An 18,191-nucleotide genomic window follows, 5' to 3' on the forward strand; every position below is an offset into this window, starting at 1 on the left:
GAAAACAATAAGAACGAGGGGAAGCTACTGCCATCGGCACAGAAATGGCTAGACTACACCATATCACTTCAAAATTAATGGCTAGAAATAATGCATACTATATGTCAGAGCCAGGCTTTCTGTTACATAAATAGCAGGGGAAATCAAGAGTGCTTTCTCTCTATGTGATGTCCAGTGGGCTATGGTCTTGATAAATTGTGCTGACACAGGAAGCAGACATTTGGAGGGAGGAAAGGCATGGATATCAGTTTATCTTCATCCTGATTCAGCCTGTAGCTCTGCTGTCCTTCCCCAGACACACTGAATTTGGTTGTACTTAAATAAACTTGGGTTTTATCTCTAGTATTTTGGAATACAATTCTTCTCCGGAACACTCTTCTCTATTTCGAGCACCACGATACTTCATTCTCTGAGCTACCAAATTCCTTTTTTTACACTGACATGTACTCCAAATGTTTTTTGTTTGCTTGCAATTTTAACACATTTCTTTCTTCACTTTTTTTTTTAAGAATACAACTTTTAATCAATATCACATCAAGTAATCTTTTTTGCAGCTCTTATAATTTACAGTTACATCTGGAATTATGTAGAAGGTGATGCTCTTAATGAGTTTGGCTTTGTATGTCACCAGAACAGATTTCAAATTGAACAACTGAGATGTAGATGAAATGCAGAATTTCTGCATTAATTAAACAGGCTGAACAAAAATATATTGAAGATTTAGGAATAACAATTCTTATACACATATGTCTGTTAGCACTTCAAATATAATTGAACAAACCATCATATATTAAAATGTGTTTTAAATACTTTGAATTTTTGCAGACAATGGATTTCTAAAGTCTGAATCCTACTCAGATAACCAAAGAAATGTGTTTCACGTCCTTTCTCTAAATTTGATCCTTCCTCTCATTCCAGTAAAGATTAAACTCAGTTTCTGCTATCCAATATATTCTCTTTCAGAGTTAGCCTGAGTTTTTTTAATTTATGTTTTATTATTGAAAAAGCTTAATTGATTTCTGTTCTCGAGAGGGATCACTGATCATTGGTTTGCCTCTTCTGCGGAGGCCTCTGTATTTACTTTAGTGAAGTCAGTACTTGAACACACCATCCTCTTGAAAGTATTCTTTACTTGAATTAATGTAAGGTAGTTTTCACTACCATGGAAGTGATCATGTGACCATACACCACTGCTTTTTTGTGCTAAATCCATATCATTTTGTGTGGCCTAGTTCACCAATGTTTTCTGCTTTTCACAGGATGTACCAGACTGTTAATTTCAACACTTCTAATGTCCCAGCTATCTCTCTGTTGGATTTTTTTTTCACATACAGTATAAATATTGCCTATTTCACTTGCTTTGATGGGTCTTTTGAGGATTCAAGGCAGAGGTTTCAGAATACAATCCTTGCAATCATTTCCTGACCTTTTACCTGCTTAATTGTTAAATTATTAATGAATAAATAATTTATATGTGTACATGAAACAGCTTTACAGTCATTTGTTCAACTACTTTTGGCCCCTTGCAAGTGTAATTTGCCTGAAGAAAGAATTATTCCACATGAAAGACATGGATGGAAAAAATAGCATAAAATTATTCCTATCTCTGGATAAATGTCAACCTTATGTCTATTGCCAAGTCTTTTGTGTCATGCCACTTTCTGAAAAGGTCGTGATACAGAGAAAAAAAAATACATAACTAGCTTCTTTAAAAAAAAAAAAAAAAGATACACCAATTTTCTGTTTCCATGCAGAATTGTAGGCTCACAAACAGGGAATGGTAGTATCTATCGTACAGTCTGTTTGTTTCAGGTTTCTTTACTTCCTTAGACTAGCTCTCCTTCAATTAAGGAAGCAACCTGCATTTTCTGCGCCCAGGGCAACATCAGTGCTCTTTAGCATTTTGAGCCTGTGTTCGGGTTTAAGTAAGAGTCACACTGGGGCCCCACCTGCCTCCTCTGCAGCCTTGTATGGTTGCTGCTGTGAGAGCAAGTGGCAAAAGGTCCACAAATAATCATTTTACCTCTTCTTGCCTCTGGGCACTGTACATCACTCACAATCATGTTAACCACTAAAGTCGTCAGGCAAAAGCGGTACAAATTCACTTGATATGGCTTTTGCTGAGGTAAGAAACAGAGCAGGCAAAACAGGAAAACAATGCGTTGTTCTTTTTCTCTTCTGTCTGTGCATGTGTTTCTTTTTCCTTTTTTTCCAAATGAAATCTAATTTGTGAGGAGCTGTGGAGATTGGATTGAGCTGATAAAGTGACTTAATTTTCCACAGTTGACTTTTCTCTGGTCTAACCTTTACGTAAAGCCCTCAGGTCAAAGCTTTAATTATGGTCTAAAAATGACTACAGTGTATCCAACTGCTGCTTGAATACAACACACAGCTTCACCTTACTTATTTAAATTTTAATGAGGCAAACAACTTAATTAAGAAAACCGTATATTAATTTATTCATACAATATACTACAGCACATTATTACATTTTGCAGTTCACTTACTTCTAATTTTACCCTAATAACTTGAAACGTGTTTGCCTTTTTTACCTGCCAAATTTCGAAAATATAAGTGCATTCATAAAGGCCAATGAGAATGTGCCAAACATCTGCAAAAAAGAGCTCTGTCTCAAACTATACAGCACGCTCCAAATTGGGATGAGACTGATAGACTCTGCGCATTGATTGATTAGATTGAGCGTGTTTGACGTCAGAAACGGCAAACAAATGATCCCATAAAAAGGGGAAACCTCCGTGGTGAAAAAAAGAAAAGAAAAACTGTGGGCACACAGCACCGACTGAGAGGTTTAGAGAGAGCCAAAACCATACTACCACTTCTGCCACAGAAGCTAAGTCAATACAGACTTCCGAGCCTGAAGATGCCGCTTTCAACCAGCTCCACATCCTCCACAAAGAGCGTCCGCAGAGCAGCGTCCGAGCTGGAGAGATCTGATTCCATCACGGTAAGAAATATTTTAGAAAACACAAGTTTGTTTTAAATTACAAACAGAAACCTGTGATTGTCTGTGGAGTCATCTGTTAAGAAAAATACTTTCAATGAATCACGGAAACTGTTGTATGGCACAAAGAAAACTTGGCAAGATGTTCATTACGCAGCGTCGCTGTCTGGCGCACATCTCAAACGAACAGCTTCCCAGGAAGGAAAAACAAATCCTGCACGTTTCAATTTTACAGTTGAAATCTGCTAAAATGTGTGCTGTGGTCGCTATTTACTCTTAGATATGTCGTAAGGTTTACCTTGATTGCATTGCCGATCTAATGCGCATTTGGAGATGTAAAGCGCACCCATCAAATATCAAGGGAGACATCCAAAAAGTAAGCAAAGCCCATCAGTTACGTCCATGTGGTGTCGTGTCTGTCTTTTCTTACAGTTAAATCGTAACAAGCAGAACTTTAATTTCTCTTTTTTAAAACAGTCTCCAAGATTCGTCGGTAGACGGCAGAGCTTGATCGAGGACGCGCGCAAGGAGAGGGAAGCAGCCGCTGCAGCGGCAGAGGCTGCAGAGGCCAGTGAACAGATAGTGTTTGAGGAGGACGATGGAAAAGCACTCCTCAACATTTTCTTTACTTTAAGAAACTCCAAGACACCTGCGCTGTCGCGGACACTCAAGGTTTTCGAGGTAATCCATCACAATTTATTCTAATAGAGTTTTAAGGGGTAACTAAATATTTTAAAGATTTATTTTGATTTATATGTGACTATTTATTTTGTTTGTTAATAATTAATTTATGAATGCTTCATAAATTCACACTAAGCTACTGGATTTGCTCTTTTGCAAAGATTCCCATTGGTCGGTATTTGTGTCTAGTTGGTAATAATACAGTTATCAACATTTGCACTCTAATATTGTAGCTGTGACCCATTTTCTGGTGAGACAACAGGGTTGCAATAAGTGTGGGAAAATTAAAACCGGTTTTATAGTAGGTAAGTAGTCAAGATTCACAACAAGGTAATTGTAAAATGTTTTTTATTTTAGTGGAATATAGTGGATATGTAAAGGTTGAATAATATTTTATTGGCTATTGTTAAAGTTGGTTACACATTTTAGTCACACAGAAGTACCGAAAAAGGTCATGGAAGAAAACCATTTGGAAAAAAAAATATCTATGTGTGGGTGGGGTGGGGGGTTATTCCATGTTTTGAACAGGAAAGTGTGCATCCAGAATCAGTTATTGTGCTTCACAAATACTTCTCACCTCTGGATCTCTGCTACCACAGTCACATCTCAGCTTGCTGACTGTATTTCAGACATTTGAAGCTAAGATTCACCATCTGGAGACGCGACCATGCCGGAAGGTCAAAGACACCCTGGAGGGCCTGGAGTACTTTGTCCGCTGTGAGGTGCACCTCTCAGATGTCAGTACCCTGATCAGCTCCATAAAGAGGAACGCAGAGGATGTCAAAACCACCAAAGAAGTCAAATGTAACTGATGAAATAATTGCGAAACATTTTAAATAGTCTGTAGAAGTGAGCAAAAAACAGAACAGTTTATTTTTTTCTCCCCGTTTTCTCAACTAGTCCACTGGTTCCCAAAGAAAATTGCAGATTTGGATAGGTGTCATCATCTGGTCACCAAATTTGATCCAGACTTAGACCATGACCATCCAGTAAGTAATGACATTGCCAAGAAGAAGAAATAATTGAATAGAAATAGCTGTCATTACTGGGCTTGTTACAGAAAATGTGATCTGTGTTTGGTATATTTGATTTAAACAGGGCTACACAGATCCTGCCTACAGACAGAGGAGGAGAATGATTGGTGACATTGCCTTCAGATACAGATAGTGAGATGGGCCTTTTCCTAAATACTGCACACACAACCATAAAAAATAGACATAAAATTGAAATGTAATAATTGTGTGCATATGTTTGTCCTCAGTGGGCACTCGATCCCCAGAGTGGAATACACAGAGGAGGAGATTGGCACATGGTAAGGGGCTCTTTCACGCTAGTTTTTAATATTGATAATATAAGATATGAAAAGTTAAGTCTGAAGTAGCAGTGAGCATAAAATTATCATTTACAATGAACACAAAATGTTTTTATCTATTAAAATACATTTCACTGTTATGTTGTTTTACTGTCAACACATTGTGGTCTACCCACCAACCAGTTATTTGCATATGATTTGTCTTTTATGGATGCTTCGGTAAATTAACTTCAGATGGAGGGTGTCACAAGAATAAACTTGAGGTGACAGCTCGAGCTTGTCTGAATAAAAAACATATCCATAGCCTGAGAACAAAGTGTTGTTTGCAAGTTAATAGATGTTTATATTTTACTTGAACAGTTTAGGACAAAAAAAAGACACTAATGAATGAATTTAGTCACCAGACCAAGTAGAAAAATTATAGCAATGTGCTTTTTCATAAGATTTATACGATGCGAGAAAAACACAGCATAATAAAAAAGAGCTCTATAAATATGATGCAAGAAATAAATTGCTTGAAATAGTTAAACATTGCAGGATAAATCCAATTTAAACACTGTTAATTAGCAGGCGCATAACACTAACCATAACTCTAAAACTACACTGCAGTTTTGCTTATTTCCAGTTTTTCCAAGATTTTGATTTTAATAAATGAAATCTCAATTTTTATGTAATTAAATCTTGATTTAGGCGAGAAGTATATTCAACCCTGAGGGACTTGTACACCACCCATGCCTGCAGTGAATACCTTGAGGCTTTTTGTCTCCTAGAAAGGCATTGTGGGTACAGCCCAGACAACATTCCCCAGCTGGAAGATGTGTCACGCTTCCTCAAAGGTAAAAATGGGATAAGACAAAATGAAAAGAAAAGATACGTAAATACAGACGCTTAGCGAATGTCGACTCCACCTATCAGGATTTGATTCTCGCTCTCTCTCTCTCTCTTGCTTACTGTCCCTTCACCACCATCCCCCTGAACACACATGCAGAGCGCACAGGATTTGCGCTGCGTCCAGTGGCGGGCCTGCTCTCAGCCAGAGATTTTCTGGCCAGTTTGGCATTCCGAGTGTTCCAGTGCACCCAGTACATCCGACATGCTTCCTCCCCCATGCACTCCCCAGAACCGTGAGTACTACTGTGACTCTTTTGGCTTTGTGCTTCAACTAATTATAAAGTATACAATCAGAAATAACTCCATAAAAACAAATGCAAGTGAAATTACACATAGCATCTGCTAATAGCAACAACAATTCATATTAAAAAGCTGCCATATGCAAAAGCTGTTGTGTTTATGTAATTATTTTAAGATTCGATATGTTTTTCTTTAGAGAACAGGCTTGCTTTCATTCTGTAACTGTTATGTAATCAGATTGAATTTCCAGTTTGTGATCATAAAGTCTGCATCCAATCAAACTGAACTGTGTGGTGTTTTTCATTCAAGATCAAACATTGTCGTGAATTGAAATAACTTTTGCTTTCTCTTCAGTGACTGCGTCCATGAATTACTGGGCCACGTACCCATGCTGGCTGATCGCACTTTTGCCCAGTTTTCACAGGTTAGTGCTGAAGAGATTAACAGCCTTACAGATCATTCAGTTCTTTTGTGCTATTTAGCAAGAACTGATCTATTATTTTCCACAGAACCTTGGTTTGGCTTCACTGGGGGCATCGGATGAAGATATTGAGAAACTGTCCACAGTAAGACTTTTGTCTTCGAACACAAACAACACATACAAACTGTATAAATATAACTGCAGTGAAGTTTGGGGTTGAACCTCATGTTGCCAGCCCATCTCCCAACAGAGACACACACACACACATGCTCCCACCCTTCTTAGCCTGGGCTTCGAGCACGAACTAAGATACATATCCCATATAGTAAACAATGGAATTAACTATTGCTAAAATATCTTTGAAAATGCATTACTTTGGACAGCCTCTTGTCTAAAATCTAACATGTAACTAATGCACTGATTGTCCATACTTCTTCTCAGTCACCTGCTTTCTGTTTTTCCATCAGCTGTACTGGTTCACGGTCGAGTATGGCTTATGTAAACAAAATGGTGAGGTGAGGGCTTATGGAGCTGGGCTGCTTTCCTCTTATGGTGAACTTGTGGTACGTTCAAACTTTTTTTTTCCTTTAATGCAGCACACACAGACAGCTGTTAGCTAATTCTCCATTTTTTTAAACTTCCAGCACTCTCTGTCTGATGAACCAGAGACAAGAGAGTTTGATCCAGAGGCTGCAGCAGTGCAGCCCTATCAAGACCAGACATACCAGCCTGTTTACTTTATTTCTGAGAGTTTTTCAGATGCCAAGGAGAAATTCAGGTACTGCTCTTTATCATACCAGACATACACATACATAAGAACATACAGAACTGATAAAAAAATGTAAAAAAACAACAACAACGAAAAACAACAAAGAGAGAGGTTATGTGAGGACGAGGTCAGAGAACAGCCAGCCAACCCCCGAGGCCACAAACTATTGTAGGTCAGCCATAGCAGCCAGAAGACAGCTGTTCCTAATGTAGTCTTCCTTACCGAGGCAAAAGTCTGGAGTTTTATTTGGCAAACAGATCAAATGCTGCCCTGCAAAACAAGTAGCTTAAGTGAGTGTTTTCACAATATTCAGCCTCTAGTAGAATGCAGCACATGACATCCCCGACACACTGGATGAGAAAATACCCGCACTGGAATGTTTGAAAGAGCACAGAGAACATTGTGAGCATCATTACATAGGAGTGTTTTCTTTATGTTGTGGAATCCACAGTCTCAATAATTTGCATGCATGTACAACATGGCAAATTATAACACAAGGACAATTTGCAGGCTTGGTTGCTTTAGTCCATACTTTCAGTTGGAGCAAAAAGACAGCCCCATTTGAGATCTTTAAGTTTCTGACTTCTTTACATCTTTACAATTTTGACCAGGGCTTATGTAGCTGGCATCAAGCGTCCCTTCTCAGTCAGATTTGATCCATATACCAGCAGTGTTGAAGTACTGGACAACCCAGTGAAGATCCAAGGAGGCCTGGAAGGTGTGAAGGATGAGCTTAAAGTGCTGACAGACGCCCTAAGTGTGCTATCGTGATGATGCGCTGTCTTTCACCATCCGCCTGTTGTTTGCTTTTCTCTCAGCTGAGTCCACGCTGTTGAAGATTGCCAATGTGTTCATATTTCTGTGCCGTACCTGCTGTATGAATCTGAGTTTTGCTCGTTGTGGTTGGCTGGTTTTCCAGCAAGGTTGCAACCATTAAAACCTCAAAACTCAGCGCTGACAAAGTATCCAAAGATCTTAAATGCTTGCATTTGTGAAATGATGGGGTTTTACTGACTGGACCATTCATGCTTTTAAAGTTTGTTGTTTGAGAAATGTGTCAAATCTAGAGTCACATCAAGGGGAACTCTGATAATGAATGTATTAAAAGAAGACTATATAGCTATGGTATAGATATTTTGAAATTAAAGAATTATAATGGTGTATATTTGGATCGTTTATTTTATTTAGAAAAAAATCTGTAACTGCTCTGTCAAAAGCTTTATTTTCCAAATATGTGAATTTAGCATTTGAGTAATTAAATCCATGGCTTTCATATGCTGTTCTTGTCTTGCATTGTGTATTTTATGCTGGTTTCGTCTTGCAGTGTAAATGCATAATAAAAAGGGGGAGGGGAGAATCTATGTAATAACCTATTGATTAGAAACTATCAGATAATAAAGAACTGCAAATTAACATTCCACTATCGTTTCTGTGATTTATCAAGTTTTATTCCTACTGTTAAACTAAAAATATAAATAATTGTATTATATTTGATAGGTTTTTGCTCTTATCGCTGATGGGAAAACCTAGAAATACTTTGGCATGAATTATTATTTAACGACACCTGGCTGCTTCTTTTGGAACGCCAGGACTGCCATAATGAATTAATTAAATACACCATTAAATAATTAATTAAATGTGTCAATAATTAATTAATTACATGTATCATAACTATTTATTTAATTAATTAATTCCAATTTTAATTAATTATTGCCACATTAATTATTTAATGGTGTATTTAATTAATTCATTATGGCAGTCCTGGCGTTCTATAGATTCTTGCTTTACATTTGTCTATCGCAAGAGGGAGCTGTCTAGCTGTTTTGGCCTGCCTCGTCATAAAATCACAGCATATTTATTGAATTTTTTTGAGAGAATAAATCTTCTTAAGGTTCTCTTCCTGTCACCAATCTCTGCTTTGAGACGTTATTCGGTCTTAAAAACAAGCTAAAGCTCACAAACAACCCCAAGACATTTTAATGACACTAAATGCACTATAGAAACTCTATTTAATGTGCTTTATTGAAAATAAATAAACAAATCAGAAATCAGCCATTTTTGAAACTGTTATTCTGCATAATCATCGCTAATATATAAATTAAGTTTATATATTATCTACTTTTAAAAGATCTACTTTTTTACAGCGTGTGCTGTTTTGAAATAACCCTGAGAAATGCTGTGCATAAGAGAGAAATGTTAAGCTGTGAAAGAGAACACGAGTTTGCTGGGACACGCTTCCTTCTGTTCAGGTAAGAAGATGCGATCAAATCCAGGATTCAACATTCCAGCACAAAAGCTGGAAAGCCGAAAGCTGGAGGACAAACAAACGGAGGTACCGTAACCTGACCAGCAGGTGTCAATATGAGTCTGAAGACACGTCCAGATCTTTACCTTCACCAGAACACACACTGAAATAAGGGGACCCTCGAAGAGTTTTATAAAGCATAACGTGAATGTGCGTGTTTATATGCTAAAATCAGATTTTCAAAGTATGGATCACTCTTTGTCTCCTCTGATGGTACCTGTTCAATATCTGCATAAAGTAGTGCTGCTGGACTGTATGATGCATATTTGTCATAATGTGCATACTAATGCATTAGTAAAGCTCTCCATCATATGACCATCCATCATATGTGTGGCTTGAGACATGCCTGCATCTACTTTCCCACTTGGTGTCCCGCTGCATCCGCTTTCTACTCCCCCAGTTTTATCTCCCCTTCACTGTCAGGCACCTTTGACCCCAGTGCCTGCATCTAAGCAGTCTGAGGGAAGCCGCAAACCTTGGCCACAGTGATTCCACTGAATGTTAATCTTAATTACAGCAGGGCGGAGACATTGACATTTTTCTTGGAGTCGAAGGAATTACCCCTATTCTTGTTCAGTCTGCGTCCTGTGTGTAAACATTGTGATTGTAGGTTACAGTGCGTAAACGTGGAAAATGCCCATGGAAGTGTTCCATATTTTGTGACTCTCACCCTCTTATTCTCCCTTCAAGCACTTTCATGAAACGTCTCTGGGCCTTCTTTTTTTTTCATGGGCGAAGAGGAGGAGCAAGGGGTGGGGTGGGTGTAAGGGGCGTGCTTTAGTATATAATACCTCTCCCTGAGAAGTTTTGCCTGTCGCCTAGTCTTTGGGACAGCTTCTCACTCACCATCTCTATAGTTTAACCAACTGGGAAACTAACTCACCTGCAATTTCTCCAACCAAATAACTCCCAACGTTTTGACTACTGCCATCTGACATGGAAACCCAGCAAAGATACGGACATCACTCACTTTGCCACACCTGCCGGAGAACGCAGAACAGCCGAATGAAGGTAACCAAAGAACAAGCAAATTGTTTTATACTCTCCGGCTCTGCCGTGTGCGTAATGAAAGACGTCTGACAGGGTTATAGCGGAGTTGTCTTGGTTTTATAAGTAGGAAAACCAGTTCGGGTTCTGTAGATGCAGTGCTCGCATCAGTTTTGTGCAGTATGAGAACCGGGACATCTTTTGATTTGTATGCAGCAGAGAAAGTTCAAGATGCATAAACGGCGAGGAGAAGCTTTGAGGCATTTGGGATAGAAAAAGAACAAGTAATTTTAGTCTTCTCGCGCCTGGATGGTGTCGTGGACACGGAGCAAACAGCTGATTTTTTTTACCGGCAGATAGGGGGCGGCAGGTTTGAGGGTCAGTGAGCTCATTCCGGGGTGAGCAAAGGGAAAATATATGCTGAGTTTGGTGTTTTCGGCTAGTTAACTATCGAGCAGCCGGCCTTGCAACTTCAGGAGGGTTGTGTAAGAGTGGAAAGCTGGTGATACTGGCGACTTGTTTTTTCCTCCAGAATAAGCACTTCTTCAGGTGCGACAGACATGACAGCAGCTGATAATAGCGGGCGGGGAAGGTGAAGAGTGGGTCTGCATATTGCGACATGATTTGAGATGATTTTCTTTTTCTGAATTTCTACTTTGTCGAACATTTGAGCACGTACACCGTACACAGCGGGAGCCTGTGATGAAGACTGTACCCTCTTCGTCTGAAAAAACAAAAACAAAAAAAAAAACAAAAAAAAAAAAACAGTGGCTGATTTTGATTAAAAAATGGTATTTAAAAATGTCATTAACTGTTATTTCGTTAATGATTTCTGTATGCCACAACTTTCTGCATGTCATGGCTACATTTGGTGACCCCCATGCTTCATTCCGCAGGTCAAGAGGATGTCTTCGACGAGTCGCGCGCTGCTCTTTGCACTGGCCCTGACGCTCTACGTAGTGGAAATGGCCTCGGCGGAGACGCTGTGTGGGGGAGAACTGGTGGATGCGCTGCAGTTTGTCTGTGAAGACAGAGGTTTTTATTTCAGTAGGTTTTAAAGCATTACAAGTTTTCACGATGGGCTGTGTGAATGCTCATTTGCCTGTTGAATCTCTCTGTTGTTCGCTTGCACACATCTGTTTGGAGCAGAGGTGGGAAGTAACGAAGTACAAATACTTCGTTACTGTACTCGATTAGAATTTTCAGGTAAAACTTTTGCTCCCTACATTTTTAAACACATATCTGTACTTTCTACTCCTTACATTTTCAAAACAAGCTAGCGACTTTTGCTTTAATCCATTTGACGGTGGTTATTATTTAACGTCTTTGAGCCTTCAAACATCAAACCGCAATCACATTTGCGTATTAATCACCAGTGGATGTCGCACAAAAAGAGATGAAAGAGGCAAAAGCGAGTACCACAGTCAGTGGTTAAAGTTGGAAGGTTTTTTTTTTTTATTTGTTTCTTTTTTTTTTAACTTGTTTAGGACAAACAGGTGAGTTTGCTGTACTGTGATGGATTTTAAGTAAAGAACAATGTGTGACTGGTACACAGTGGCTGTGTGCTCATGGTCAGAGGGAGGTTACATCAAGTGCAGCTGGTGGGATTTATTCACTGAATTCTACCTTCATATCAACTGTATATTGTCTAATATAAGGACAGCATAAACAGTGGATGGAAATCAGCGAGGACAATTTATGCAACATCTGCTGACATCTTGTTGAATTCAGCAAAGACCAGTAAACCTCAGAGCAGCAGCAGCAGTACAGATCAGCTAATCACAGCCTGTACACAAAGAAAATCTACTGGAGCTCTCAATAGAAATTCTCGTGAGTTGTGACTCTTTCCCCCACACTGAGCCATTACAGCCGATTTTAGGATCCCCCACCTGCTGAATCCCACTTTAACCTCTTCCCTACTCATTTTCCTGTTTAAAACCATCTACAATGTAGGCAACAGAAAATAGAGAGACTTTTTATTTTCCTCCTTTTTCTCTAAAATTCAGACTGAAATTCTGCATTCCTATCTACCAATATTATTTAATTATTACATTAGTATCACACAAGGTTCAGTGAGCTTTGCACAAAAATAACTGGTAGAAATATTCCTCAAAGAGCTACTTTTACTTTCTTACTTTGAGATAATTTCAGAGCCTGTACTTTTTCACTTTTACTTGAGTAAAGAAGTAGCTTCAGTACTTCAACTTTTACTGGAGTATTTTTTTAACACTAGTGTCTGTACTTCTACTTAAGTACAGAATGCCTGTACTTTTGCCACCTCTGGTTTGGAGAGCTGAGACTGTGCTGCGGTTGTGTGGTATGCGTGTTTGCTATTTTTCTTTCTCACGCACTCACTCACACTAGCGCGTGCGCATACACACAGGGGGAGATTATAGCCAGCTGTGTGTCTCAAGACCTGGTCCAGGCTTCTCTCTCTGCTGAGTCTGCTTACAGCCCATACCTCTCATTGCATATGAAAGACTGGTGAACTGCAAAGGCACACACACACTGGCGACACAATAGGCTGCTTGTTTACCAGTAAAGTAATAGCACCCCATGAGGCATACCAGTCACCTCAGCAATAGTGTTCCCAGGCCAGGAGACCACACTGATGAGTTGGTTGAGGTGGGGGGTTGTTGATGTCAGGCTAAGAGAAGAGCTCATCAATTCTAATCATTGCTTCCATGAAGATGGAGTAATTGTAAAGCAGTGTTTGAGGAAGCATTGTGGTAGCTGTTAATCCTAAACTGCGAAAGCCTCTGTTCGCACAGTCTGCACTGTTTGTGACATACATAACTTCACCTTCCTCTCAATAATCTGATTTCAAACACTTCAGCTGAAAAAAAAACAATTTTAGCTGTTGCTTTGAAAATCAAGGTGTTTTCTTTGTGTGCTGCTTGCCACAGCAGCTTCTTTACCAATCAGGAAGATCGTTATCCAATTTGGGCCAACATAGATGTGCTCCCTTCTCTTTGTCCCCCCACCCCCTACAGCACATTTTCGTTTTCTTCTGCTATCAAATCTGGCCATCCCATGAGATTTCTCAAACATTGTTTGGGTCACAGGACAGCAAACAAGGCCTTTATTCATTGTGGATAATGTTCTCCTGTGCAACATGCTAACCATCCAACCCTTTTTTTCTATACCTTTCTCTCTCTTGCTTTAGCCCTCTTTTCTTATGCATTCTTTACCTCTGTTTTGACCCTCACATTCCCTGTCTGCACCCATCCCCTTTCTCCTGATATCTCTACTTCCCTACTGTTCCTCTCTCCTCAGCGTATTTATCTCTGCTGACTTGGCAGAGAACAAGGTCAAAGAAGAGTTTTCCATTTTATATATTTTGCTATGCCTAATATACCTGAGAGCTTAGATGTCTTTGCTGCTCCCCTTTGGTCTCTACAGCACAGGGTGTTTACTTGTGTATTCACTCATTTAAGGACTTCCAGATAGCCCTAATCAGATTATCCTCTACAAACAAAAAGATTTGTTGCAGTTGGCCATAGAGTTCCTTTTATCCTCTTTGCTCCAAGGGCTGCTATGACTGTCGAAGTAATCCTGCAAAAACAACCTTGATTCATTACTGATGTTGTGTTTGCAGTCCCTAACCTCTACGTCTTCATTCCTTTTTGTATTTTTCCTCAGGTAGGCCAACCAGCAGGGGTAACAACCGACGCCCCCAGACCCGTGGGATTGTAGAGGAGTGTTGTTTCCGTAGCTGTGACCTCAACCTACTGGAGCAGTACTGTGCCAAACCTGCCAAGTCCGAAAGGGACGTGTCAGCCACCTCTCTACAGGTCATACCGGTGATGCCCGCACTAAAACAGGTACGTCTAAGCAACAACAACAACAGGCCAGTATGGGAAATAGTGCTAATCCCAGCTCTATCTGTCCTCCCATCTCCTGTGCCCCCATTCACCTCTGAGCCTAGCCCCTATGTCACTGACTCTTGAGTACAGTGTACCCATGCTAACGCAGTTATATCTAGTTAATTGGCCAATGGAAAGCACTCAACTTACAAAGAAAGTGCTGACAGTCATGGAAAACATCACAAAAGTCATAACACGTTATATTCAGGAAAAGGGTGTGTGTTAAGTGCGTATATGTCCTGTAAGATGGTGGACAAAATGTATTTGTGCCTGTCCCGAACCACCAAAGCTCTTCTGAAATATGTCACAGACATGCGGAAGAGTTTCAGATCTTTTTAATGGATTCACAAGAGCAGTTGCTTGCCAGACCTCTTAAAGCCAGTTAAACTTTTAAACAAGCCTAAAAAAGATGTTTTTGTTTTGACTGCTCATAAAATCAGTACTGGTGGCATGACACTGCTAAAAATGTATAGATATAAATACCGTTACTGAGGAAAGTAATAGGCATTTGAAAGAACGAAAGAAAGAAAGAAAGAAAGAAAGAAAGAAAGAAAGAAAGAAAGAAAGAAAGAAAGAAAGAAAGAAAGAAAGAAAGAAAGAAAAAACGAAAGAAAGAAAGAACGAAAATAAAAGGCTGTTAGGGACTTAGTTTGGACATGTCTCTAGTTTTTCTGTGTTGGGAGAGTTGATGGGTACAGCCTGCTCTGAGGGCCAGCTGTTCTTGGGCTATTGAGAAGGCCTGGAGTGAATGAAGGGGGATAAACACTCTTCAAGTGGCAGGACCAAAACAAGCCATTCAGATCTAGCACTGGCTACTCACGCATAAATTCTAGCTTCATTGCGACCCCTCCTGCTTTGTCCCTGGTGCTCAAGACAACACCTAGCATTGTTTAAAGGAGTCTTCTGCGTAAGAATTGAAGTTTGTGAATTGTGTTTGTATGCATTTCTGTGAAGGCTACAAAGTTCAATGAGTGGCTGAGTGAGTGCCGGCTCCTCATATGTATATGAGACAAGTGACCGCCCTTCCCTTTGACATTATGTTAAAGAGGCTGAACTAGGCGCTTGTTGACAGCTTCTCCCAGTCAAGGAAACTAAAACAAGGACAAGGCGAATCTGTTATGACGTTCAGCACTCTAAGAATGACATTTGATTTCCGTTTCACTGGCCCAAAAATGACTGAATGTTTTCACATAATAAACAAGGCTTTCCTCCATTGTAATAAGCACTTGAACAATATCTTATCACCCTAATGAACTGACTCCCTCTTTTCCCTTTTCTCCTCTATTTTCACCCGCACGCCACAATAGGAAGTCCCGAAGAAGCAACATGTGACCGTGAAGTATTCCAAATACGAGGTGTGGCAGAGGAAGGCGGCCCAGCGGCTCCGGAGGGGTGTCCCCGCCATTCTGAGGGCCAGAAAGTTTAAGAGGCACGCGGAGAAGATTAAAGCCAAGGAGCAGGCTATCTTCCACAGGCCCCTGATCAGCCTTCCTAGCAAGCTGCCTCCCGTGTTGCTCACCACGGACAACTTTGTCAGCCACAAATGAGCCCGCTGCCAGCCCTTTGCACAGACAAGAGTTTTGAGGGTGAAAAAAAGACTAGGGGATTATAGCTTTGTCTCTGACGTCATTTCTGTGGCAGTCCTCTTTGACCTCCCCTGCCCTGTCCGAGCTCACCAATCCCTCCCCCTGCACATATCCACTACGTCTTGAACCCCTGGCCCTTTTCTAATGCCCCCCCTTCCCCCCGAACTCCCCCCTCCCCACCAGCCCACCCTCCTCTGGCACACAGACATGCCTTCACATTCTTCCTGTCTGAACTCTTTCTCTCCCACTCTCTTTCAGTCACTGATACAAAAGGCACAAACACAAATGTCGAACAAAAAGTTAACAATTCGGCTGAATGCGGTTCAGGTGGATCCTTAAGCAAAAGACAAAAAGAGAAGGGAAAAAGAAGATGAAAGAGATCTGTCGTTTGCAAGTGTCAAGAGGACACCTAGCGGAATGTTTTTTGTCCTTGTGGAAGACAACTGAAAGTGAAGAGCTGCTTGCATGAAAGAATCCATTCCACATCATTTTTCCTGAGGCGAAAAGAAAATCTCTGTTAGTTCTTTAGTTTGCACCTCTACCTATAAAGGGACTTCCACACTGTAAGGAATTATTTTATAAAATTAGATTCCTGTTCCAGCACCTTTTGATCACAAACAAAAAGCAGAAAAGAGTCTGCAAAATTGCACATTGCCACGGATTACGTCAAAGTAAAGAAAAAAATGGCACTATTTTTTTATGAACAATGAACGTGTAGCTTAAAAAAATGTCATGGTGCTAGCTTTGGGAATGGACTCAAAGAAGAGGTGGAAAAGCACGTTTTTTTTTTCTTTGAATTAATAATTAAAGCTTTCCGTTTTAAGGAAAGTGTGACTTTTTTTAAATAAAATAAAGGATATGGGGGAGCTCCTGGCAGTGGCAATGTCAAGGGGGAAGAGTCACTGAGGAAAAATATGGGCTGTGTTGGCATCTAGGCTCATGGTGAGTGCTAGCGGCTGCTATTTACTAGTTTGCCAGCATAAGCAGCAAGGGATGACCCGAGACCAAGTCCCTGTTCCTCCTGTCCCTCTGAGGCTGCTGGACACATGGAGCACTATGGGGACACATACGGGACACCATGGACCACCTGGATTGGGACAGTACTATAGTTTGGGGACAGTACTTCCTGTTTGCCATGGCTTTGTGGACTGTTCTGGCAGGAAGTAACATGGCATGGACTAAGAACAAGTGGGATAATGATGATTATATTTTATTTTTTGTCTTTTTTCATATCAATGTTTCAATGAAAAAAAAAAAAGGAAAACCCTGTCAGTTTCTGGTACCGTGACATTCCTGTTTTTCCAAGTTAGGCTTTTTTTTATTGTTATGATGTTATTTTACAGTTATAAAGAAAGGGAAAAAACAGCAATAATGTCAACTAACATTTTATTTTTATTGTATATCAGTAGTATTCACATGCTTTTGCCTGAAAACAAATACTTGAAACTATATTTATATATATACACGTCTACATGTATATATATATATCTATATATATATCTATATATATATCTATATCTATATATATATCTATATATATATATATATATATGTGTGTGTGTGTATATGTATATATATATATATATATATATATATATATATATATATATATATATATATATATATATATATAGACATTCATTATAGATATATATATAGATATAGATATATAGATATACTATTAGTTTCCAGGGACGTTGTGTTATTTTCCTTTAGTCTGAGCTGTACCTTGCGTAATGAGCCGCCAAGCTTTTTTGTTCGTTTGTTGAAATACAAATAAGGGCACTGTATAAAGGCATTATTTATTTTGTTATAAAATATATTTGAAAAATTGGTCCAAATAATATACGTAGCACTGATGCTCAACTGCTAGATTTATTTTGTATGATCTCTGTTTTCCAATTGGAGTTGTAAGGCTTTTTTTTGTAGATGCTTTGTACCAAAAATGTTGTTTTTTTCCTGTTTCATTTGCCATAGTCCTTTAAATTAATATTTTAACAGCAGCATAGCCTGGATTGCTTAGGCATGTTATGTCACAAAAATAGGCACATACTCTTAATCTGTTGGTCTGCATGGATTTCCAGGAGCCTGTCAGGGTTGTCTGAGAAAATGAAAGCATCAATGAGTAACTTTTTCATTGCTGGAAAAAAAAGAGAAATAACTGTTCAACA

The 18,191-nt window shown here is 39.5% G+C and overlaps 2 protein-coding genes across 3 annotated transcripts; both read left to right on the plus strand.

The window, feature by feature from the left end:
* The first annotated feature begins 2,636 nt into the window (after positions 1-2,636).
* Positions 2,637-8,694, plus strand: th (tyrosine hydroxylase). 2 transcript variants are annotated; one of them, XM_085281716.1, is made up of 14 exons: positions 2,637-2,965; positions 3,243-3,338; positions 3,440-3,643; positions 4,273-4,447; positions 4,544-4,632; positions 4,742-4,809; positions 4,905-4,955; positions 5,646-5,791; positions 5,944-6,079; positions 6,441-6,510; positions 6,596-6,652; positions 6,975-7,070; positions 7,152-7,285; positions 7,888-8,694. In XM_085281716.1, exons 1-14 carry the CDS (start codon positions 2,882-2,884, stop codon positions 8,045-8,047), a joined length of 1,566 nt encoding a protein of 521 aa, XP_085137842.1. In that variant the 5' UTR covers positions 2,637-2,881; the 3' UTR covers positions 8,048-8,694. The 2 variants fall into 2 exon arrangements, with proteins under 2 accessions (XP_085137842.1, XP_085137843.1); XM_085281717.1 differs by lacking the exon at positions 3,243-3,338.
* Positions 8,695-10,404: 1,710 nt separating this feature from the next.
* igf2b (insulin-like growth factor 2b) lies at positions 10,405-17,493 on the plus strand. The gene is made up of 4 exons (XM_085281718.1): positions 10,405-10,592; positions 11,465-11,615; positions 14,211-14,392; positions 15,742-17,493. Exons 1-4 carry the CDS (start codon positions 10,518-10,520, stop codon positions 15,979-15,981), a joined length of 648 nt encoding a protein of 215 aa, XP_085137844.1. The 5' UTR covers positions 10,405-10,517; the 3' UTR covers positions 15,982-17,493.
* The last annotated feature ends 698 nt before the right edge of the window (positions 17,494-18,191 follow it).

Source organism: Mchenga conophoros, linkage group LG7 (assembly GCF_057382185.1).
Source record: "Mchenga conophoros isolate Kocher_MC1m ecotype Shallow Benthic linkage group LG7, M_conophoros_male_GT1.1, whole genome shotgun sequence".
Taxonomy (NCBI): domain Eukaryota; kingdom Metazoa; phylum Chordata; class Actinopteri; order Cichliformes; family Cichlidae; genus Mchenga; species Mchenga conophoros.

Bases quoted from the DNA above. Each gene is read 5' to 3' on its own strand.
- th (XM_085281716.1), top strand. From the start codon at position 2,882: ATGCCGCTTTCAACCAGCTCCACATCCTCCACAAAGAGCGTCCGCAGA. The intron at 4,448-4,543 runs GTAACTGATGAA...TTTCTCAACTAG, and splicing joins AACCACCAAAGAAGTCAAAT to TCCACTGGTTCCCAAAGAAA. The intron at 7,071-7,151 runs GTACGTTCAAAC...TTAAACTTCCAG, and splicing joins CCTCTTATGGTGAACTTGTG to CACTCTCTGTCTGATGAACC.
- igf2b (XM_085281718.1), top strand. From the start codon at position 10,518: ATGGAAACCCAGCAAAGATACGGACATCACTCACTTTGCCACACCTGC. The intron at 10,593-11,464 runs GTAACCAAAGAA...TTCATTCCGCAG, and splicing joins CGCAGAACAGCCGAATGAAG to GTCAAGAGGATGTCTTCGAC. The intron at 14,393-15,741 runs GTACGTCTAAGC...ACGCCACAATAG, and splicing joins TGATGCCCGCACTAAAACAG to GAAGTCCCGAAGAAGCAACA.